Source organism: Oncorhynchus tshawytscha, linkage group LG14 (assembly GCF_018296145.1).
Source record: "Oncorhynchus tshawytscha isolate Ot180627B linkage group LG14, Otsh_v2.0, whole genome shotgun sequence".
Classification (NCBI taxonomy): domain Eukaryota; kingdom Metazoa; phylum Chordata; class Actinopteri; order Salmoniformes; family Salmonidae; genus Oncorhynchus; species Oncorhynchus tshawytscha.
The window spans coordinates 35,052,686-35,077,193 of NC_056442.1; the positions used below are offsets into that span (position 1 = coordinate 35,052,686).

Below are 24,508 nucleotides of genomic sequence, written 5' to 3' on the forward strand. Positions count from 1 at the left end.
AGCTACATTTCTGCGTTTGCGACGTCTCTTTTCCCAAAAAGTTTGGTTACCTGCGCTCCAGTAGAGTCGAAGACAGAACTCAGACAGAAAGAGGCCAAGACAACAGGAAATGACAACATAATGGCAACAGTGGCAGTGCAAGCGTGTTCTGTTTTCCTTTTGTCTTTCCTCACTCCCTGTCCCTCACACATCCCTGTCCCTCACACATCCCCATCCCTCACACATCCCTGTCCCTCACACATCCCCATCCCTCACACATCCCTGTCCCTCACACATCCCCATCCCTCACACATCCCTGTCCCTCACACATCCCCATCCCTCACACATCCCTGTCCCTCACACAGCATCGTGAGTCTTTTCACATTTTATGTTGATGATTGAAAGTCTATTTCAGAGTCTAAACAGCGAAGCTCCCTACACAATGTTTTACACACACAACCACATACACACAAAGTACACACACACACAGGCCTTGTTGTGCAGGAGCTAGAGCAGGTCTGAGGACTGCACTGTTGTTGTTTAGCCAGTATCTATTCCCCCCCCCCTCTAGGTCAGCGGAGAATATGGACAATGGTCACGGGCAACAAAGCTCCCAGTATGGTGCTGAGATGCACTAAGGGCTGGGAGAACATGGCCCTATTGGTGGCTTGTTGCACCCCACTAGGGGGGCGAACAGTGGTCCGGGGAGGGCACTTATGCTTCCTACGCGTGATGGTGCCATCCGGGGACGTGTGGTCATATTTGCCCCCTTCAAAATCAGGCAAGGAATATTCTTTATCGGCCATCTCCTTTAAGGTATGCACCTCGTTCTGCCCTTTCCCCTTGCCTCCCCTGACGCGCTGGCGGGTGCAGTTCCGAGCACGGCCTGGCCTCTGAGGGGGCGCCACCCCAGGCTGTCCCTCTGATCCCTGGGCCTCCCCGCTTATGGACGGGGGCGGATGGGGCAGAGGCGAAGGCGGCGAGGGGTAGTATGGTGCCTCGTGGTGAGGGCTGTGGGGGTGGGAGTGAGGCGGTGGCACCGGGTGTGGCTCCTTCTTCAGAGACACCTTATCAGTCCCGGCCCAGGTCTTGCTCTGGTGCAGGGACTCAGAGCCAGAGCAGTTGGGGAAGTCCTCCTTGCGGAGCTGCTTGAGGTCCTTCCCAGCCAGCTCGGCCGGGGCCTGACAGCCTACGGACGAAGTAGAACCTCTGAAGCGTTTGAGCCAGTCCCACAGCGACAGGGCCTTGCAATCACACTCCCAGGGGTTGTCGTTGAGGCGCAGGTACTCCAGGGCAGGCAGCAGTGCCAGGCAGTCTCCAGACAGCTCGGTCAGTGAGTTGTTGAACAGGTAGAGGGTGGTGAGGCGACGCAGGTCGTGGAAGGCCAGGCGGTCCACCCACTGCAGCTGGTTGTGGTGCAGCAGCAGGCGGTCCAGGGCCCCCAGCCCCCGGAAGGTGTTCTGGTGCAGCGACCACAGACGGTTCCCATGCAGGAACAGGTGGCTCAGGTTGTGGAGGTCCACAAAGATGTCATCCTGCAGGAATTCCAGGTGATTATCCTGAGAACAGCCAAACACAGCAACATGGAGAGGTTATACACCTTCAGTACTCTGTAACACTGTACCTACCAACATGTTGTTTGGTTATAAGGTATGTGGCTACTATAAAGTAGGACAGAGAAACCACAGCTTAACAGCACTGGGTATACACTACCGTTCAAAAGTTTTGGGTCACTTAGAAATATCCTTGTTTTTGAAAGAAAAGCATGTTTTTGTCCATGAAAATAAAATAAAATTGATCAGAAATACAGTGTAGACATGGTTAATGTTGTAAATGACTGGAAACGGCAGATTGTTTTATGGAATATCTACATAGGTGAACAGAGGCCCATTATCAGCAACCATCACTCCTGTGTTCCAATGGCATGTTGTGTTATCTAATCCAGGTTTAGCATTTTAAAAGGCTAACTGATCAACAGAAAACCCTTTTGCAATTATGTTAGCACAGATGAAAACTGTTCTGATTAAAGAAGCAATAAAACTGGCCTTCTTTAGACTAGTTGAGTATCTGGAGCATCAGCATTTGTGGGTTCGATTACAGGCTCAAAATGGCCAGAAACAAAGACTTTCTTCTGAAACTCATCAGTCTATTCTTATTCTGAGAAATTAAGGCTATTCCATGCGAGAAATTGCCAAGAAACGGAAGATCTCATGCAACACTGTGTACTACTCCCTTCACAGAACAGTGCAAACGGGCTCTAACCAGAATAGAAAGAGGAGTGGGAGGCCACGGTGCACAACTGAGCGAAAGGACAAGTATATTAGAGTGTCTAGTTTGAGAAACAGACACCTCACAATTCCTCAACTGGCAGCTTCAGTAAATAGTACCCGCAAAACACCAGTCTCAACGTCAACAGTGAAGAGGCAGAGTTCCTCTGTCCAGTGTCTGTGTTATTTTGTCCATCTTAATCTTTTATTTCAAATCAAATCAAATTTTATTTGTCACATACACATGGTTAGCAGATGTTAATGCGAGTGTAGCGAAATGCTTGTGCTTCTAGTTCCGACAATGCAGTAATAACCAACAAGTAATCTAACTAACAATTCCAAAACTACTGTCTTATACACAGTGTAAGGGGATAAAGAATATGTACATAAAGATATATGAATGAGTGATGGTACAGAGCAGCATAGGCAAGATACAGTAGATGATATCGAGTACAGTATATACATATGAGATAAGTATGTAAACCAAGTGGCATAGTTAAAGTGGCTAGTGATACATGTATTACATAAGGATGCAGTCGATGATATAGAGTACAGTATCTACGTATGCATATGAGATGAATAATATAGGGTATGTAACATTATATAAGGTAGCATTGTTTAAAGTGGCTAGTGATATATTTTACATCATTTTACATCATTAAAGTGGCTGGAGTTGAGTCAGTGTCAGTGTGTTGGCAGCAGCCACTCAATGTTAGTGATGGCTGTTTAACAGTCTGATGGCCTTGAGATAGAAGCTGTTTTTCAGTCTCTCGGTCCCAGCTTTGATGCACCTGTACTGACCTCGCCTTCTGGATGATAGCGGGGTGAACAGGCAGTGGCTCGGGTGGTTGTTGTCCTTGATGATCTTTATGGCCTTCCTGTAACATCGGGTGGTGTAGGTGTCCTGGAGGGCAGGTAGTTTGCCCCCGGTGATGCGTTGTGCAGACCTCACTACCCTCTGGAGAGCCTTACGGTTGTGGGCGGAGCAGTTGCCGTACCAGGCGGTGATACAGCCCGCCAGGATGCTCTCGATTGTGCATCTGTAGAAGTTTGTGAGTGCTTTTGGTGACAAGCCGAATTTCTTCAGCCTCCTGAGGTTGAAGAGGCGCTGCTGCGCCTTCTTCACGATGCTGTCTGTGTGAGTGGACCAATTCAGTTTGTCTGTGATGTGTATGCTGAGGAACTTAAAACTTGCTACCCTCTCCACTACTGTTCCATCGATGTGGATAGGGGGTGTTCCCTCTGCTGTTTCCTGAAGTCCACAATCATCTCCTTAGTTTTGTTGACGTTGAGTGTGAGGTTATTTTCCTGACACCACACTCCGAGGGCCCTCACCTCCTCCCTGTAGGCCGTCTCGTCGTTGTTGGTAATCAAGCCTACCACTGTTGTGTCGTCCGCAAACTTGATGATTGAGTTGGAGGCGTGCGTGGCCACGCAGTCGTGGGTGAACAGGGAGTACAGGAGAGGGCTCAGAACGCACCCTTGTGGGGCCCCAGTGGTGAGGATCAGCGGGGTGGAGATGTTGTTGCCTACCCTCACCACCTGGGGGCGGCCCGTCAGGAAGTCCAGTACCCAGTTGCACAGGGCGGGGTCGAGACCCAGGGTCTCGAGCTTGATGACAAGCTTGGAGGGTACTATGGTGTTGAATGCCGAGCTGTAGTCGATGAACAGCATTCTCACATAGGTATTCATCTTGTCCAGATGGGTTAGGGCAGTGTGCAGTGTGGTTGAGATTGCATCGTCTGTGGACCTATTTGGGCGGTAAGCAAATTGGAGTGGGTCTCGGGTGTCAGGTAGGGTGGAGGTGATATGGGCCTTGACTAGTCTCTCAAAGCACTTCATGATGACGGAAGTAAGGGCTACGGCCAGTCTAAGATCTAAGATCTGGCTTTTTCTTTACAACTCTGCCTAGAAGGCCAGCATCCCAGAGTCGCCTCTTCACTGTTAATTGCAAAAGGGTTTTCTAATGATCAATTAGTCTTTTAAAATGATCAACTTGGATTAGATAACACAACGTGCCATTGGAACACAGGAGTGATGGTTGCTGATAATGGGCCTCTGTACGCCTATGTAGATATTCCATAAAAAATCTGCCGTTTCCAGCTACAATAGTAATTTACGACATGAACAATGTCTACACTGTATTTCTGATCAATTCGATAATTTTTTTGCTTTTCTTTGGAAAAACAAGAACATTTCTAAGTGATCCCAAACTTTTGAACGGTAGTGAATAAATGTTTATATATTTTTTAAATTATAATTCATAATGCAGAATTGTTTCATTTGACTCAGAGTGCCATAGAGCCCCAGTGTACCTGTAGGTAGAGATACTGCAGGTTGCGTAGCCCCTGGAAGATGTTACTGGGCAGCGCACTGAGCCCACAGCGGTACAGGTGCAGAGCATGGAGCCGGCCCAGCCCATGGAAGGTGTCTGCAGCCAGGGAACGCAGGTGACGGTTGTCCCCCAGGTCCAGCTCCTCCAGCTGGGCGAAGCCGTGGAAGGTGGAGGGCTCGATGTAGGTGATGTTGTTGGAGTAGATCCACAGTGTGACCGTGGTGGGGCTGAAATGGCCCTGCAGCAGCCGGTGGATCTTGTTGTTCTGCAGGAAGATGCGCTCGCTGTGCGGGGGAATGCCTTCGGGGACGGACAGGAAGTTGTGTGCCTGGCAGCTGACAGTACTGGGCGCGGTGTAGCAGATACAGTGGTGTGGGCAGGACCAGGAAAGCTCCAAACCACAGAGAACCAGCAGGAACTCTAGCCTGCAGCCTGGAGAGAGGACAGAGAGAGGAACATGTATAAGAGGACATAGCTACATTTATTCTGGGGTTTGATTCTGAATTTAAATTCTGCCGTCTGACTTTGATGTCCACTTCGGAACTTGAAAGGAAAGAAGAATGGTTTTTGGAATATTATTTTCAATGAAGTCGAGAAAGATATATTGGGGGAGAGGAGAAATACTGTAAGTGGAATCAAAGTGATAAAAGAGTGAGATATTGACTAGGAAGACCGAAGGGCAAGGGGGTAGGATGATAAAGGAGATGGGAGATATGGAGACAGCCAGGTCAGGAGTAAACAGTATGAGAGATGATGTAGGGAGGCCAGACCAGAGAGAGACTGTCAGATATATCTATATTACAGAGTAAAACGTATTCTGTCCTGATAGATGACTCATGCCAAGTGACCTGTTGCTATCATAGATTTTCTGGCTTCATGGAGTGACATTGGGCCTTTGAGGAATTCTGTTGCTATTGAGCCACTCAATACAAATGTGGACATTGCATTACTCTCTTGGCTCAGTATCCACAACTCCAAATCCTCTGGTGTCTAAGTCGGTTCCAGAATGAGGCCTGTGTTGCTCTTAGAGTCTGTTCAAGATCAGTCCAAACAATAACATGAGCTTCAGTTGTACGCTGCATTTAGTTTCTCAGGAAGTCTGATTGGATCTATATTACAGGTACGCCTCCTGCACACAACATTTGTTTTCTCAGTTTTCCAATATTTTCTCACCTCTGGGAGATAGTAGTCATAAGAGGAAGTTAATCTGTGTCTGTCAGCTCACTACAACTCCACTATACTCAGAACCATAGTCAGAGAGAGAGAGAGACGTGTGTGTGTGTGTGTGTTGTAATTCCCCTCTCATTAACCAGTCCTTTACTGCAAGGATTAGAAAATACTTGTCAAAGCACACCTGTGAAAGCAGGGGGGATAAATGGGGTGTGGAATGCTCACTCAAATTTATGTTAAGTTTCTCAGAGACAGTCAGACTTCCTGCTGTTTGGTGACATGCTTCCATGGCCCCGTAGTGTGACTTATCCATCTGCTGATCTACAGGGGGAATCAACCAATAGGAGAAAAGCAGGAGTCTTTCCCCTCGTAATGACATTTGACAAGCGGTGGCTGTGTCCCCTTCAATTTATTATTCAAGGCATCATGGCACTCATTCACTCCCTCTAATCGATATGTTTCTGTTGCCTTTTAACTCGCTGCTACCTAATCCCAGGGCTGCTACACTGGAATTCAGGAGCAGGGAAAGTCTCTTTAAGGACAGGAGACAGCATAGACAGATGTATGTATCTGAATATTCCTCCTCCTCCCCAAAGTGTGTTGAAGCTGTGACATTCAGCGTCTGACTTCACGGACCTTCTCAGTGTGTCGGGTCTGGTGACCGTAGCGGAGAAGAGGAAAGGAGTGGTGTGCCGTGTATCATGCTACTTGAACAGGGGCAGAAGCCTCTCCGCTCCCCAGAGCAGGCCCTGTAATCCTGTTTGTCAACTCTGCAGCTGGGTGACAACCAACTAACAATGCATCCTCCCAATCCACCATGCAAACATACTCCCGAATACAGGTCCTCTCTAGGTTGAACTGTGTATAAAACTGTTGAACGGTATCACAGAGTACTACACTGATTACAAGATTTGGAAGAGTCCTTGATAGTCATGTGTCGTACACAGATGCATTTGGTGCCATAGTGCCGGAAAGGACTTTGCACTTTGGGGACACGGCACAGCCACTGCCATCTCTGCCCTTGCACGAGAGTGGAATCAGTGTCGGGACGCATTACATGGTTCACTGCATTGGGGCACACATCTCCCACTACTGTAGGCCTGCCAGTAAAGCACTATACAGGGACCTATCACAAAGCCAAGAGGAATGTCTTAGACGAAAACAAGAGGATTACAAAAAGGACAAAACTAGAAAGGGTTATTCTTATTCCTTTCTCTAAAATGTATTAAATTGTTGTGAGAGGATCAAATAGTGGTCACTTTACTTCCACATTACATTCCACTCTTTTTCAGGTTGTTTATTTCTCTCTCCCTATTTTCTCTTTCACTATTCTATTTACAAGGAGATGTATTGAACATGGCACTTGACTAAACGAGTAGAAACATGCTGGATGCTCCCGGGAAATAAAGGTTGGGAGGATGTATCAAACAAATACACAGACTCAGACACAGTCAATGGATCACCCTGTTTAAGGAATATTTCAATGTATCACATTGCCGCCTATTTGAAAAACAGCTTTATATTCATAATATTGACATCTTTCCTATTTACCAACTGTTCTTTGGCTCGCCTTTTCCCATTTGAATGTATACTGTACTTCTTACACATGATATTGGCATTGATCTCCTGACACAAACAGCACTGTTTATGTCATACTACAGTTTCACCCTGCTCCACTTTGTGGACTACACTGCTTTTGGATGCTATTTACTTAAGAGAAACTATGTTCAAGCTATGAATCATTGAATGGCCCAGGTAGATGGTTTCCTTATCCATCCAGTACCTCTTCCTTTCACCTCTCAGAGCTGCCGTCACACTCAGGCCTGTGATTCAACTGTTCCGTGCCTTGCTTTTTTAAATTCACATTTTGCTTTGTGCATGTCTTTAATAGAACTTGGTATCAACCATGACACTGGAAAATGATGAGAGTGAGATAAAGTGAGAGGGGGGGCGTAGATCCTACTTAGATAGGGACAGAATTTGAATCAGGCCCAGATGCTAATCAAGCTTTATATGGAAAGATCCCCCTCCCTCCCCATATCTCCTCTGTCTTCCCCCTCCCCTCTCCGTCGTCTCCCCCCCTTCCCCAGCATTTCAGGACCCAGTAATTAATTCTTTACTCAGAATAATCTACCATCTTATTCATTTTCTCTATCCACGCCTCAGATAATGTGTAGAGAAAACCAAATGGTACAGTAGTGTCTTAACATTATATCTCCTGTCCTCTCCTTTCACAACCTCTCCTTGGACCAGGGTCTGTTCCTGTTTAGCATCCCTACCCTCCTGTAAGCAGGGGGAACAGCAGCTGTTGATGTAGATGCCATGGAGCTGCTTAAAATAACCACTAAGCTTGTCTGTGTCTCCGGTGTGAGAGACGGGAGGGAACGTGTGAGCTCCACCCTCGCCCTACTTTCAGGGCACAGCGGCATACTACGGCACAGTGGCATGGCACGGCGGCTGTCTCCTCCGCAGCTGGCATCAGCTAGACTTTTTCCACTAGAGACCATGCGCTTCCACCTCACTGATCTCATCACCCCCCGAGCCATTGTGGATACACAACATGCATTCACACACAACAGGTAGATAAAAAAGGTTGTCTAGGAATGACTGAGACAGATCACGTAGTTATAGTCAGAGTTGAGAAATGTTTGTTAGGTGAGCTATTGACAGACAGATTGATTTAAACTGAGAGGAGGTACATGAGGACGGTGTAGTGCAGCCGTCATCAAATAAAAATGCAAGAAATGAATGTTTCATAATCATAACGGCATTGTTTGCTCACACAATAAGCCATTCAGCCTAAGTTGTATTATATAAATAGCTTTGGACACACACAAGCAGAATAAAAGAGGTTCTGAAAGAGAGATAATATGTTTCTGGAAATGCGGCACCGCAGCTATTTCTGGTGCAGACTCTCTCCCTCCCCCCTCCCTACTGACTCCACCCTCCTAGGACCAGTCTCTCTCTCCACCCTCACAGGACCAGTCTCTATCTCCACCCTTACAGGGCCCGTCTCTCTCCCCACCCTCACAGGACCAGTCTCTCTCTCCACCCTCACAGGACCAGTCTTTCTCTCCACCCTTACAGGGCCCGTCTCTCTCCCCACCCTCACAGGACCAGTCTCTCTCTCCACCCTCACAGGACCAGTCTCTATCTCCACCCTCCTAGGACCAGTCTCTCTCTCCACCCTCACAGGACCAGTCTCTCTCTCCACCCTCACAGGACCAGTCTTTCTCTCCACCCTTACAGGGCCAGTCTCTCTCCCCACCCTCACAGGACCAGTCTCTCTCTCCACCCTCACAGGGCCCATCTCTCTCCCCACCCTCACAGGGCCCGTCTCTCTCCCCACCCTCCCAGGCCCATCTCTCCCCCCTACCCTCCCCACCCAGCTGATGAGAGATGCTGTTAATAGTTTGTTACTGGGGAGAATGATTTAACAGCCCGCTATTGGTCCTGACGGTTGACCATGTGACCCCGCGGTCACCCAGTCCCTTTATTCCTAGTCGTCACAGAGGGGAAAATAGATAAATAAATGAAGAAAATAAAATGGTTCTGGTCCCTAGACAGTGAGAAGTGACTGTGTAGAATATCAATGAAACATAGTTCACACTAAATTTGCCCTCATGAATAACACATCTCTGCTAATAGGAAGGGATCGGTCTGCCTGTCTCTCTACCCACCATTACACTGGACAAACTCAATTTCCTGTTTCTCTCCAAGGACCCTTGATAAGCGTCCCCTGCTATTGCCTGACCATAAATCACGGCTTAGCCTGATTTCCTCCATAAAGGTGTTTACAGTCATGGTCATAGATACACAGCGAGTTGGACCACTTTAATAATGGCAAAGCAATAAACTAAGCTATTGATTGAACAGGCTCATTCTTAGCTGTAGAGCGTCAGCTGAAAAACATGGAGGGAAAGAAAGGCTCTGTATATAATTAGCACTCTGTGGAGCTCCGTGATGTTCTGCTTTGATAAGACATTGTGTAGGTGAATCTGTTTTTCTTTAATGAAAGTGACTGTGTACTGCACTGCTTATGTAATCATCATATTTTAATAGCATATCATTATTACTGACTGCTCAGTCAGTGGCATCATACGTGGGTCAGTTGACGTCGTGGTGAACAGTGAACAGGCTGCAGTAGCAGGATGCTCCTGATAAAGAACTGTGTTACACTCTAATCTTCCAGTAATTTCCTCCTAGTGACAGCTCTAGAACACATGACAAATGGCTTCCTAGGGTCCGAGAGGGCGCGTGTTAGTTTGACCATTCCCAACCCAGTGACAGAGTAGCAAGTGTAGGCTCCATGATCCCCACACTTCACGAATGCTGTGAGGACTGAGTCTGTAGAGGGCTACTACTGAAGCACTGACCAGAGGATAAAGAAGCACTCACATTACTCAGTAGTCTGCCTATTACCCTGTAGTCTGCCTATTACCCTGTAGTCTTCCTATTACCCTGTAGTCTGCCTATTACCCTGTAGTCTGCCTATTAACCTGTAGTCTTCCTATTACCCTGTAGTCTGCCTATTACCCTGTAGTCTGCCTATTACCCTGTAGTCTGCCTATTACCCTGTAGTCTGCCTATTACCCTGTAGTCTTCCTATTACCCTGTAGTCTGCCTATTACCCTGTAGTCTTCCTATTACTCTGTAGTCTGCCTATTACCCTGTAGTCTGCCTATTACCCTGTAGTCTGCCTATTACCCTGTAGTCTTCCTATTACCCTGTAGTCTGCCTATTACCCTGTAGTCTGCCCATTACCCTGTAGTCTGCCTATTACCCTGTAGTCTGCCCATTACCCTGTAGTCTGCCTATTACCCTGTAGTCTGCATATTACCCTGTAGTCTGCCTATTACCCTGTAGTCTGCCCATTACCCTGTAGTCTGCCTATTACCCTGTAGTCTGCCCATTACCCTGTAGTCTGCCTATTACCCTGTAGTCTGCCTATTACCCTGTAGTCTGCCTATTACCCTGTAGTCTTCCTATTACCCTGTAGTCTTCCTATTACCCTGTAGTCTGCCTATTACCCTGTAGTCTGCCTATTACCCTGTAGTCTGCCTATTACCCTGTAGTCTGTCCATTACCATGTAGTCTGCCTATTACCCTGTAGTCTGCCTATTACCCTGTAGTCTTCTATTACCCTGTAGTCTGCCTATTACCCTGTAGTCTGCCCATTACCCTGTAGTCTGCCTATTACCCTGTAATCTGCCCATTACCCTGTAGTCTGCCTATTACCCTGTAGTCTGCCTATTACCCTGTAGTCTGCCTATTACCCTGTAGTCTGCCCATTACCCTGTAGTCTGCCCATTACCATGTAGTCTGCCCATTACCCTGTAGTCTGCCTATTACCCTGTAGTCTGCCCATTACCCTGTAGTCTGCCTTTTACCCTGTAGTTTGCCCATCATCCTGTAGTTTTCCCATTACCCTGTAGTTTTACCATCATCCTGTAGTTTTCCCATTACCCTGTAGTCTGCCTATTACCCTGTAGTCTGCCTATTACCCTGTAGTCTGCCTATTACCCTGTAGTCTGCCTATTACCCTGTAGTTTGCCCATTACTCTGTAGTTTGCCCATTACCCTGTAGTCTGCCTATTACCCTGTAGTCTGCCCATTACCCTGTAGTCTGCCTATTACCCTGTAGTCTGCCCATTGCCCTGTAGTTTGCCCATTACCCTGTAGTTTTCCCATTACCCTGTAGTTTGCTCATCACCCTGTAGTTTTCCCATTACCCTGTAGTTTGCTCATCACCCTGTAGTTTTCCCATTACCCTGTAGTTTTCTCATTAACCTGTAGTTTGCCCACCATCCTGTAGTTTTCCCATTAACCTGTAGTTTGTACATCTTCCTGTAGTTTTCCCATTAACCTGTAGTTTGCCCATCATCCTGTAGTTTTCCCATTAACCTGTAGTTTGCCCATCACCCTGTAGTTTTCCCATCATTCTGTAGTTTGCCCGTTACCCTGTAGTTTGCCTGCCATCCTGTAGTTTTCCCATTACCCTGTAGTTTGCCCATCATCCTGTAGTTTTCCCATTACCCTGTAGTTTTACCATCATCCTGTAGTTTTCCCATTAACCTGTAGTTTGCCCATCACCCTGTAGTTTTCCCATTACACTGTAGTTTGCCCACCATCCTGTAGTTCTTCCATTACCCTGTAGTTTGCCCACCATCCTGTAGTTTTCCCATTACCCTGTAGTTTTCCCATTACCCTGTAGTTGCCCACCATCCTGTAGTTGCCCACCATCCTGTAGTTTGCCCACCATCCTGTAGTTTTCCCATTACCCTGTAGTTTTCCCATTACCCTGTAGTTTTCCCATCATCCTGTAGTTTTCCCATTACCCTGTAGTTTTCCCATCATCCTGTAGTTTTCCCATTACCCTGTAGTTTTCCCATTACCCTGTAGTTTTCCCATTACCCTGTAGTTTTTCCATTGCCCTGTAGTTTTCCCGTTACCCTGTAGTTTTCCCATCATCCTGTAGTTTTCTCCATTACCCTGTAGTTTTCCCATCACCCTGTAGTTTTCCCATTACCCTGTAGTTTTCCCATTACCCTGTAGTTTTCTCTTAATCCTGTAGTTTTCCCATTACCCTGTAGTTTTCCCATCATCCTGTAGTTTTCCCATTACACTGTAGTTTTCCCATTACCCTGTAGTTTTCCTATTACCTTGTAGTTTTCCCACCATCCTGTAGTTTGCCCATCATACTGTAGCTTGCCCATCATACTGTAGCTTGCCCATTACCCTGTAGTTTTCTCTCTGTGATCTGTTGACTAGATCATAGTGGTCATTTAAATGATTGCTGTTATTTTCATCCAGCATCTCAAGCTTGAGGATAGATAAGGGTAACACTTAGAAATCAGCATATTCATGATGTGAAAATGATAGGCCTAGATAGTGGATAAGAGGGAATGGGAGGCTGGGGACCAATGGCAGAGAAATGACATTCACTGAAGAGAACCTCTTAGTATCCTCCCTCTCTTATGTCTTAATGATCAGAGTGGGAGTGTAAGGTAAAGAAACTGATTGATTCATGTGGTATGATGTCATTCAGTGTGTGGGCCACGATCAGCGCTCTCATCACATGCAAGCACACTGGGGTCAGGCAGAGAGGTCTCGTCAGCTGAACTCAAGGTACCTACGACTGAGAGGTCTCCTCTGCTGAACTGAAGGTACCTGCGACTGAGAGGTCTCGTCAGCTGAACTCAAGGTACCTGCAACAGAGAGGTCTCCTCAGCTGAACTGAAGGTACCTGCGACTGAGAGGTCTCGTCAGCTGAACTCAAGGTACCTGCAACTGAGAGGTCTCCTCAGCTGAACTGGAGGTACCTGTGACAGAGAGGTCTCCTCAGCTGAACTGGAGGTACCTGCGACAGAGAGGTCTCCTCAGCTGAACTGGAGGTACCTGCGACAGAGAGGTCTCCTCAGCTGAACTGGAGGTACCTGCGACAGAGAGGTCTCCTCAGCTGAACTGGAGGTACCTGTGACAGAGAGGTCTCCTCAGCTGAACTGGAGGTACCTGCGACAGAGAGGTCTCGTCAGCTGAAATGAGCAGAGGCCTGATGAAGATTACAAAGACAGCTCTGTGTCTCGACGCATAAACAAATAAACAGAGAGAGAACATGAGAGAGAAGAAGGGAGAGACGATGACAAGTGACAGCAGCGTTTTTAAAGTTGAGGAATCAGATGCTCCGAAAACATAAGCCAGGCACCATATGGAGCATGTAGGGGATAAAGGGGAGGATTTGTGGGAGAGTGTGAGTATGAATAAAGGAAAGGCCGTTAGTTATTAAGATGGAATTTAAAGGTACAGTGAGGCAGAAACAGAGGCGGGCAGGCTGAGCCAACCACAGCTGTTTAATACCTGCAATTGAATTAACACACTCTAATGGAAGTCTTTTAGATGGTAGTTATTTTTGCATTATTATATTCGCATTATATTGACTGCCTCATTGTCCCAGGTAGAGGTTTTAGCTCCACACCTAGCTTCCCACTGCTGACTGGGTAATGAAGTGTGTGAGAGTGCAGTGGCAACACTCAACTAGCCCAATGCTCTAGGATGAAGCCAGGCTATCAGCCACAAACTACATTCATTTTTCATGACAGCATGAAGCTAAATGATTCAAACGCATTGCGTTCCCTGTGGCGGTATCACACTGCAACCGGCCAATCGAAACGAATGGCTTGACCAAGCCCATATAAATCATCTACTGTGTAGATATATGTACTTCATAAATTTCCTGAAAAGTGATACAGGGAATGTCCTTTAATTCTCATATTGTGTGAGCACTGTGAGCACTGTGAGCACTGATAGTTGGGTTTCAGTGTTGGGAGTGAGTTGATGACGTAGAAGTAGTTTGTTCCCTGTGCAGAGTCATATGGTAGGGTCTAAGGCATGATGGGGACAGGGGCATGGTGGACATAGAAATAAATCAGTTTACCAGCCAAATTGCCAAGATTAGAGGTTCCAATATGTAGATGTAGGGTTGTTGGCCATTCACCACTGTAGCTTTAAGCTTGTTTCCGGCCCATAGACCAGTCAGCATGAATACTAAGCATAATGTGACTGCCTGTGAGCAATTTACTCTATGAATAAGCAATGTCCCCACTAACATGAATTATTTCCCAGGCACCTCCACCAGCATAGCCTATGTTAAATACCACATTTATGCCCAGCCTGGATCCCTGATTGGTTACTGAGTTGTTACTTGGTTACCGAGCGGTAAAAAGAGCAATTTGTGTTAGCGAGTGTTCCGTGAACCATTACACAACCTGTACACAATCACTTCCAACCATTCCTCTCTATAGAATAGAGAGACTTCTAAAGGTGCTATGTTCTAACATCCTGCACCTACACAACACCTGAAGCAAGTGCCTTCCAGTCATACATAGAGAGTTGGGCCAATACGGTTTTCTCCTCCATAGCTGTTTCTAAGTGATAAATGACGCTTCTGCGTTGTGCTTTTTATTTCTGATAGTATTCTAAACCTATGAAGATGTCCAGTGAAAACAGATATGCAATTAGCACTCACGTAGCACTCACGTCGGTAGCCATGAAGTGCTTTGAAAGGCTGGTCATGGCTCACATCAACAGCATCCTCCCAGATACCCTAGACCCACTCCAATTCGCATACCACTCCAATTTGCATACCGCCCCAACAGATCCACAGATGACACCATCTCAATCTCGGGTCAGAACTGTCGGGTCATTTCACAGGGAAGTGTCAGAACTGTCGGGTCATTTCACAGGGAAGTGTCAGAACTGTCGGGTCATAGTCACAGGGAAGCGTCAGAACTGTCGGGTCATAGTCACAGGGAAGTGTCAGAACTGTCGGGTCATTTCACAGGGAAGTGTCAGAACTGTCGGGTCATTTCACAGGGAAGTGTCAGAACTGTCGGGTCATTTCACAGGGAAGCGTCAGAACTGTCGGGTCATTTCACAGGGAAGTGTCAGAACTGTCGGGTCATAGTCACAGGGAAGCGTCAGAACTGTCGGGTCATAGTCACAGGGAAGCGTCAGAACTGTCGGGTCATTTCACAGGGAAGTGTCAGAACTGTCGGGTCATTTCACAGGGAAGTGTCAGAACTGTCGGGTCATTTCACAGGGAAGTGTCAGAACTGTCGGGTCATTTCACAGGGAAGTGTCAGAACTGTCGGGTCATAGTCACAGGGAAGCGTCAGAACTGTCGGGTCATTTCACAGGGAAGTGTCAGAACTGTCGGGTCATTTCACAGGGAAGTGTCAGAACTGTCGGGTCATTTCACAGGGAAGTGTCAGAACTGTCGGGTCATTTCACAGGGAAGTGTCAGAACTGTCGGGTCATAGTCACAGGGAAGCGTCAGAACTGTCGGGTCATTTCACAGGGAAGTGTCAGAACTGTCGGGTCATTTCACAGGGAAGTGTCAGAACTGTCGGGTCATTTCACAGGGAAGTGTCAGAACTGTCGGGTCATAGTCACAGGGAAGCGTCAGAACTGTCGGGTCATAGTCACAGGGAAGCGTCAGAACTGTCGGGTCATTTCACAGGGAAGTGTCAGAACTGTCGGGTCATTTCACAGGGAAGTGTCAGAACTGTCGGGTCATTTCACAGGGAAGCGTCAGAACTGTCGGGTCATTTCACAGGGAAGCGTCAGAACTGTCGGGTCATTTCACAGGGAAGCGTCAGAACTGTCGGGCCATTTCACAGGGAAGCGTCAGAACTGTCGGGTCATTTCACAGGGAAGCGTCAGAACTGTCGGGTCATTTCACAGGGAAGCGTCAGAACTGTCGGGTCATTTCACAGGGAAGCGTCAGAACTGTCGGGTCATTTCACAGGGAAGTGTCAGAACTGTCGGGTCATTTCACAGGGAAGTGTCAGAACTGTCGGGTCATAGTCACAGGGAAGCGTCAGAACTGTCGGGTCATAGTCACAGGGAAGTGTCAGAACTGTCGGGTCATTTCACAGGGAAGTGTCAGAACTGTCGGGTCATTTCACAGGGAAGTGTCAGAACTGTCGGGTCATTTCACAGGGAAGCGTCAGAACTGTCGGGTCATTTCACAGGGAAGCGTCAGAACTGTCGGGTCATTTCACAGGGAAGCGTCAGAACTGTCGGGTCATTTCACAGGGAAGCGTCAGAACTGTCGGGTCATTTCACAGGGAAGCGTCAGAACTGTCGGGTCATTTCACAGGGAAGCGTCAGAACTGTCGGGTCATTTCACAGGGAAGCGTCAGAACTGTCGGGTCATTTCACAGGGAAGTGTCAGAACTGTCGGGTCATTTCACAGGGAAGTGTCAGAACTGTCGGGTCATTTCACAGGGAACAGCTCTTGTATTGGTACATCACCAACAGGAGAATAAAGGTGCTAACATGGCAGCCGTTCTAAAACTTGGCCCAACTCTCTCTATATATATCTCTGGTGCTTCCTTTTGATCATCACAATCCCTTGTGTCTCTCTCGTCAATTAAACCCAGTCCATCTAACATTTAACTATTTGTGTTAAGTGGAGATGCAAGTCCTTGACTAACACTGGACATCCTGGTCTCTCCTCTATCTGAATGAAAGTCCTTGACTAACACTGGACATCCTGGTCTCTCCTCTATCTGAATGAAAGTCTTTGACTAACACTGGACATCCTGGTCTCTCCTCTATCTGAATGAACGTCCTTCACTAACACTGGACATCCTGGTCTCTCTTCTATCTGAATGAAAGTCTTTGACTAACACTGGACATCCTGGCCTCTCCTCTATCTGAATGAACGTCCTTCACTAACACTGGACATCCTGGTCTCTCCTCTATCTGAATGAACGTCCTTGACTAACACTGGACATCTTGGTCTCTCCTCTATCTGAATGAACGGTCAGTAAAAGCTTTTCAGATGAATGATCTAGTACTTGATGCGTGTGTCTCTCATCACCAATCAGGTCAAGGGATTTAAGCCACACATCCTTGAGCTGAATGAGTCCATTTTCCAGCTTGCTTCATCCCTACCTACCCATGTCTTCTCTACCTACCCATGTCTTCCCCCTACCCATGTTTTCCATACCTACCCATGTCTTCCCGCCTACCCATGTTTGCCCTACCTACCCATGTCTTCCCTACCTACCCATGTTTTCCCCACCTACCCATGTCTTCCCCCCTACCCATGTCTTCCCTCCTACCCATGTCTTCCCTCCTACCCATGTTTTCCCTACCTACCCATGTATTCCCTACCTACCCATGTTTTCCCTACTACCCATGTCTTCCCTCCTACCCATGTTTTCCCTACCTACCCATGTTGTCCCTACCTACCCATGTCTACCCCTCCTACCCATGTTTTCCCCACCTATCCATGTCTTCCCTACCTACCCATGTCTTCCCTTCCTACCCATGTCTACCCCTCCTACCCATGTCATCCCTTCCTACCCATGTCTACCCCTCCTACCCATGTCATCCCTTCCTACCCATGTCATCCTATCCTACCCATGTCATCCCATCCTACCAATGTCATCCCATCCTACCCATGTCTACCCATCCTACCCATGTCTATCCCTCCTACCCATGTCATCCCTTCCCTTAAAGAACCTGGCTGCTTGCTGCTTTAATAGATGCATGCTTACAGCAGCTGCCTTGCATACAAACCATTTATGCGCCCTAGATTTTACAGATCAATTATTCAGTGCAGGTGAGTTTGGTTCTCTGAGCATGACATGTTTTTGAAGACATACACAATCGTATGCACACACTAGTATGCACGCACTCATGCACGCGCGAGCGGTCTAAGGCAATGATTCTCAGTGCTAGAGGCATCACTACAGGCCCTGATTCGATCCCGGGCTTTATCACAACCGGCCGTGATTGGGAGTCCCGTAGGGCGGTGCACAATTCGGCAGCGTCGTCCGGGTTAGGGAAGTGTTTGGCCGGGGAAGGCCGTCATTGTAAAATAACAATTTGTCTTAAGTGACTTGCCCAATTAAATAAAGGTTAAATAAATAAAAATACTGCACAACCCACACACACACAGAGCAAGCCAGACCCATGTCAACAGTAGATTCAACCAGAAATCTGAAATCAAGCAGAAAAGTGAGGTGTAAACAATTGCTCATTAGGGGAAGAGAGTGGTCTGACTAAGAGGAGCAGGGCAGAGTCATTACTGGTAGAGGAGTGATCTGAGCTGACACAGAACCTTGAGGGAGGTGTCCCTGACCCTGCAGCTATAAGACAAGACCTACCTGAACAGCATGCACACACACACAGAACACTCACACACACACACACACACACACACACACACACACACACACACACACACACACACACACACACACACACACACACACACACACACACACACATGTGCACTCTCTCACCAACCATCAGTGCACATAACTATATATACTGTAAGTCCACTGCAATAACAGAAAAATGAGCTCTGAGAGAGCCTTCCCCACAAAAACAAGTGTTATGCATAGACATGAATATAGTTGTTGGCAATTACTTACAACAAACATTATACTGATTAGTCTGTGTTTAGGGAAAATAGTATACATCTATACATACATAGCTGTATCTGTGTGTGTGTGCATGTACAGTGCCTTGCGAAAGTATTCGGCCCCCTTGAACTTTGCGACCTTTTGCCACATTTCAGGCTTCAAACACAAAGATATAAAACTGTATTTTTTTGTGAAGAATCAACAACAAGTGGGACACAATCATGAAGTGGAACGGCATTTATTGGATATTTCAAACTGTTTTAACAAATCAAAAACTGAAAAATTGGGCGTGCAAAATTATTCAGCCCCTTTACTTTCAGTGCAGCAAACTCTCTCCAGAAGTTCAGTGAGGATCTCTGAATGATCCAATGTTGACCTAAATGACTAATGATGATAACTACAATCCACCTGTGTGTAATCAAGTCTCCGTATAAATGCACCTGCACTGTGATAGTCTCAGAGGTCCGTTAAATGCGCAGAGAGCTGTTATATACTGTTGTGAAGAAGTTTAAAGCCGGATTTGGATACAAAAAGATTTCCCAAGCTTTAAACATCCCAAGGAGCACTGTGCAAGCGATAATATTGAAATGGAAGGAGTATCAGACCACTGCAAATCTACCAAGACCTGGCCGTCCCTCTAAACTTTCAGCTCATACAAGGAGAAGACTGATCAGAGATGCAGCCAAGAGGCCCATGATCACTCTGGATGAACTGCAGAGATCTACAGCTGAGGTGGGATACTCTGTCCATAGGACAACAATCAGTCGTATATTGCACAAATCTGGCCTTTATGGAAGAGTGGCAAGAAGAAAGCCATTTCTTAAAGATATCCATAAAAAGTGTTGTTTAAAGTTTGCCACAAGCCACCTGGGAGACACACCAAACATGTGGAAGAAGGTGCTCTGGTCAGATGAAACCAAAATTGAACTTTTTGGCAACAATGCAAAACGTTATGTTTGGCGTAAAAGCAACACAGCTCATCACCCTGAACACACCATCCCCACTGTCAAACATGGTGGTGACAGCATCATGGTTTGGGCCTGCTTTTCTTCAGCAGGGACAGGGAAGATGGTTAAAATTGATGGGAAGATGGATGGAGCCAAATACAGGACCATTCTGGAAGAAAACCTGATGGAGTCTGCAAAAGACCTGAGACTGGGACGGAGATTTGTCTTCCAACAAGACAATGATCCAAAATCTACAATGGAATGGTTCAAAAATAAACATATCCAGGTGTTAGAATGGCCAAGTCAAAGTCCAGACCTGAATCCAATCGAGAATCTGTGGAAAGAACTGAAAACTGCTGTTCACAAATGCTCTCCACCAACCTCACTGAGCTCGAGCTGTTTTGCAAGGAGGAATGGGAAAAAATGTCAGTCTCTCGATGTGCAAAACTGATAGAGACATACCCCAAGCGACTTACAGCTGTAATCGCAGCAAAAGGTGGCGCTACAAAGTATTAACTTAAGGGGGCTGAATAATTTTGCACGCCCAATTTTTCAGTTTTTGATTTGTTAAAAAAGTTTGAAATATCCAATAAATGTCGTTTCACTTCATGATTGTGTCCCACTTGTTGTTGATTCTTCACAAAAAAATACAGTTTTATATCTTTATGTTTGAAGCCTGAAATGTGGCAAAAGGTCGCAAAGTTCAAGGGGGCCGAATACTTTCGCAAGGCACTGTACATGTTCGTGTGAATATGGGAGGATATGGAGTACAGTGAAGAGAGGACATGAGGGAGGGAATGGAAAAGGAGGGGGTAGGGAGAGAGAGAGAGAGGGGGGGGGTAAGAGACCTTGATCTTAAGAGAGTAATCTTTTCATTAACTGCACTTTTTCAGACCCTCAGAGCTTCACCATTGATCCTGCTGTAATGTTAATTCATTAGCAACACTGGGCCTCAACATGCCTTATCGTGCTGACCCTCTCAACTCACATTCTCCCTGTACTACTCCATTTCTGCTGGAATAGGGGAAAATAAGGCTGTCCTTCAGTGTCTGTTCTCCTCAGCACATTAGAGTGGCTATCCTTCAGAGTCTGTTCTCCTCAGCACATTCGAGTGGCTGTCCTTCAGTGTCTGTTCTCCTCAGCACATTAGAGTGGCTGTACTTCAGTGTCTGTTCTCCTCAGCACATTCGAGTGGCTGTCCTTCAGTGTCTGTTCTCCTCAGCACATTAAGAGTGGCTGTCCTTCAGTGCTGTTCTCCTCAGCACATTAGAGTGGCTGTCCTTCAGAGTCTGTTCTCCTCAGCACATTAGAGTGGCTGTCCTTCAGTGTCTGTTCTCCTCAGCACATTAGAGTGGCTGTACTTCAGTGTCTGTTCTCCTCAGCACATTAGAGTGGCTGTCCTTCAGTGTCTGTTCTCCTCAGCACATTAGAGTGGCTGTCCTTCAGTGTCTGTTCTCCTCAGCACATTAGAGTGGCTGTCCTTCAGAGTCTGTTCTCCTCAGCACATTAGAGTGGCTGTCCTTCAGAGTCTGTTCTCCTCAGCACATTAGAGTGGCTGTCCTTCAGTGTCTGTTCTCCTCAGCACATTAGAGTGGCTGTACTTCAGTGTCTGTTCTCCTCAGCACATTAGAGTGGCTGTCCTTCAGTGTCTGTTCTCCTCAGCACATTAGAGTGGCTGTCCTTCAGTGTCTGTTCTCCTCAGCACATTAGAGTGGCTGTCCTTCAGTGTCTGTTCTCCTCAGCACATTAGAGTGGCTGTCCTTCAGTGTCTGTTCTCCTCAGCACATTAGAGTGGCTGTACTTCAGTGTCTGTTCTCCTCAGCACATTCGAGTGGCTGTCCTTCAGTGTCTGTTCTCCTCAGCACATTAGAGTGGCTGTCCTTCAGTGTCTGTTCTCCTCAGCACATTAGAGTGGCTGTCCTTCAGTGTCTGTTCTCCTCAGCACATTAGAGTGGCTGTCCTTCAGCACATTAGAGTGTCCTTCAGTCTGTTCTCCTCAGCACATTAGAGTGTCCTTCAGTGTCTGTTCTCCTCAGCACATTAGAGTGGCTGTCCTTCAGTGTCTGTTCTCCTCAGCACATTAGAGTGGCTGTCCTTCAGTGTCTGTTCTCCTCAGCACATTAGAGTGGCTGTCCTTCAGTGTCTGTTCTCCTCAGCACATTAGAGTGGCTGTCCTTCAGTGTCTGTTCTCCTCAGCACATTAGAGTGGCTGTACTTCAGTGTCTGTTCTCCTCAGCACATTAGAGTGTCTCTCCTTCAGTGTTGTTCTCCTCAGCACATTAGAGTGGCTGTCCTTCAGTGTCTGTTCTCCTCAGCACATTAGAGTGGCTGTCCTTCAGTGCTGTTCTCCTCAGCACATTAGAGTGGCTGTCCTTCAGTGTCTGTTCTCCTCAGCACATTAGAGTGTCTCTCCTTCAGTGTTGTTCTCCTCAGCACATTAGAGTGGCTGTACTTCAGTGTCTGTTCTCCTCAGCACATTAGAGTGTCTCTCCTTCAGTGTCTGTTCTCCTCAGCACATTAGAGTGGCTGTCCTTCAGTGTCTGTTCTCCTCAGCACATTCGAGTGGCTGTCCTTCAGTGTCTGTTCTCCTCAGCACATTAGAGTGGCTGTCCTTCAGTGTTGTTCTCCTCAGCACATTAGAGTGGCTGTACTTCAGTGTCTGTTCTCCTCAGCACATTAGAGTGTCTCTCCTTCAGTGTCTGTTCTCCTCAGCACATTAGAGTGGCTGTCCTTCAGTGTCTGTTCTCCTCAGCACATTCGAGTGGCTGTCCTTCAGTGTCTGTTCTCCTCAGCACATTAGAGTGGCTATCCTTCAGAGTCTGTTCTCCTCAGCACATTCGAGTGGCTGTCCTTCAGTGTCTGTTCTCCTCAGCACATTAGAGTGGCTGTACTTCAGTGTCTGTTCTCCTCAGCACATTAGAGTGTCCTTCAGTGTCTGTTCTCCTCAGCACATTAGAGTGGCTGTCCTTCAGTGTCTGTTCTCCTCAGCACATTAGAGTGTCCTTCAGTGTCTGTTCTCCTCAGCACATTAGAGTGGCTGTCCTTCAGTGTCTGTTCTCCTCAGCACATTAGAGTGGCTGTCCTTCAGTGTCTGTTCTCCTCAGCACATTAGAGTGGCTGTACTTCAGTGTCTGTTCTCCTCAGCACATTAGAGTGGCTGTCCTTCAGAGTCTGTTCTCCTCAGCACATTAGAGTGGCTGTCCTTCAGTGTCTGTTCTCCTCAGCACATTAGTGGCTGTCCTTCAGTGTCTGTTCTCCTCAGCACATTAGAGTGGCTGTCCTTCAGTGTCTGTTCTCCTCAGCACATTAGAGTGGCTGTACTTCAGTGTCTGTTCTCCTCAGCACATTAGAGTGGCTGTACTTCAGTGTCTGTTCTCCTCAGCACATTAGAGTGGCTGTCCTTCAGTGTTGTTCTCCTCAGCACATTAGAGTGGCTGTCCTTCAGTGTCTGTTCTCCTCAGCACATTAGAGTGGCTGTCCTTCAGTGTCTGTTCTCCTCAGCACATTAGAGTGGCTGTACTTCAGTGTCTGTTCTCCTCAGCACATTAGAGTGGCTGTCCTTCAGTGTCTGTTCTCCTCAGCACATTAGAGTGGCTGTCCTTCAGTGTCTGTTCTCCTCAGCACATTAGAGTGGCTGTACTTCAGTGTCTGTTCTCCTCAGCACATTAGAGTGGCTGTCCTTCAGTGTCTGTTCTCCTCAGCACATTAGAGTGGCTGTACTTCAGTGTCTGTTCTCCTCAGCACATTAGAGTGGCTGTCCTTCAGTGTCTGTTCTCCTCAGCACATTAGAGTGGCTGTCCTTCAGTGCTGTTCTCCTCAGCACATTAGAGTGGCTGTACTTCAGTGTCTGTTCTCCTCAGCACATTAGAGTGGCTGTATTTCAGTGTCTGTTCTCCTCTCTCGCTCTCCTCTCAGACTACTCTACCTCAATTTTAGCCCATCATCTCCCCCTGTCTTTTGTGGGTGGGTAGTCAGTGTCTACACACGCTCTTCTGGGACTACCCCCCTGACTGCTGTTCCTGCCAGTTCAGTGTTTAACACAAATATTTTGCACTCATCTTCACTTCCAAACCTGTTCTTGGGAGAATTGTCAGCATGTGTAGGCAGCTGCCTATGTGCAAAATGTTGATTGTGTCTCTCTTTCTCTCTTTCTCCCATTCATTGAACTCCACCTCCCTTCTCTCTCTCCCCCTCCCTCCCCTCACGTGTCACTTCCCCCTTGCTGTTCACTCTGTTTTTGTTTTGCAGTTCTGCAACGCAGGAGGCTTCGCTGGATAAAACCCAGTCAGTCCCTGCCCAGTGGTGATTAAAGAGGGCCCAGTCTGGCTGCTTGAGATAGTACAGCAGCTTAGTGGATTCACTGAGTCACTGGGAGAAACACTACATCACTACTACACTCACATCAAAGTCCTCCCCATCATCAAGCCTTCAAAAAGCTTCATCCAACAATTACTTTCTTTTTCTTACTACTTAGAGCTTTTATCCATAAAGGGGGATCTGAGGATCATGACAAATCTCTCGATCTTTTCCTTAGACATGCTTCTGAACGGTTCATCATTGAGAAGGGCGTCTTTGCTTCATTTAATTTTGCCATTTGAAGTTTTCTCCAGTATTTTGCCTCCCTCATCTCCCATTGTAAACCTGAGGCCTCTCGAGGCGGGCGGACAGTGAGGAGAACCACTCGGTTCCTCTTCCTCCTCGTTCAGCATGCATCCTCTTCATTTGTGAGTGCTCCCAATCCTCTCTCACCTTATGACGCTGTGCGCCCGCCTCGGTCAAGACGCTCTGGGGATATGTGGTTATGTTTTCCACAGTGATGGTGAGGGATTCATTTCACTGCTTGTAATGACTTAGTCCCTTGAACTGTCT

The 24,508-nt window shown here is 47.0% G+C and overlaps 1 protein-coding gene across 1 annotated transcript in view; it reads right to left on the reverse strand.

Annotated features, from left to right (window-relative positions):
• Positions 1-287: 287 nt before the first annotated feature.
• Positions 288-24,508, reverse strand: part of LOC112267113 (reticulon-4 receptor-like 1) — a 215,772-nt gene continuing 191,551 nt past the window's right edge. The window contains exons 2-3 of the mRNA XM_024445194.2: positions 4,562-5,013; positions 288-1,538 (exon numbers count right to left, since the gene is read on the reverse strand). Of these exons, the coding sequence (XP_024300962.2) occupies positions 552-1,538; positions 4,562-5,013 (1,439 nt within the window). The 3' untranslated portion in view covers positions 288-551. The remainder of the gene's footprint in view (positions 1,539-4,561; positions 5,014-24,508) is intronic.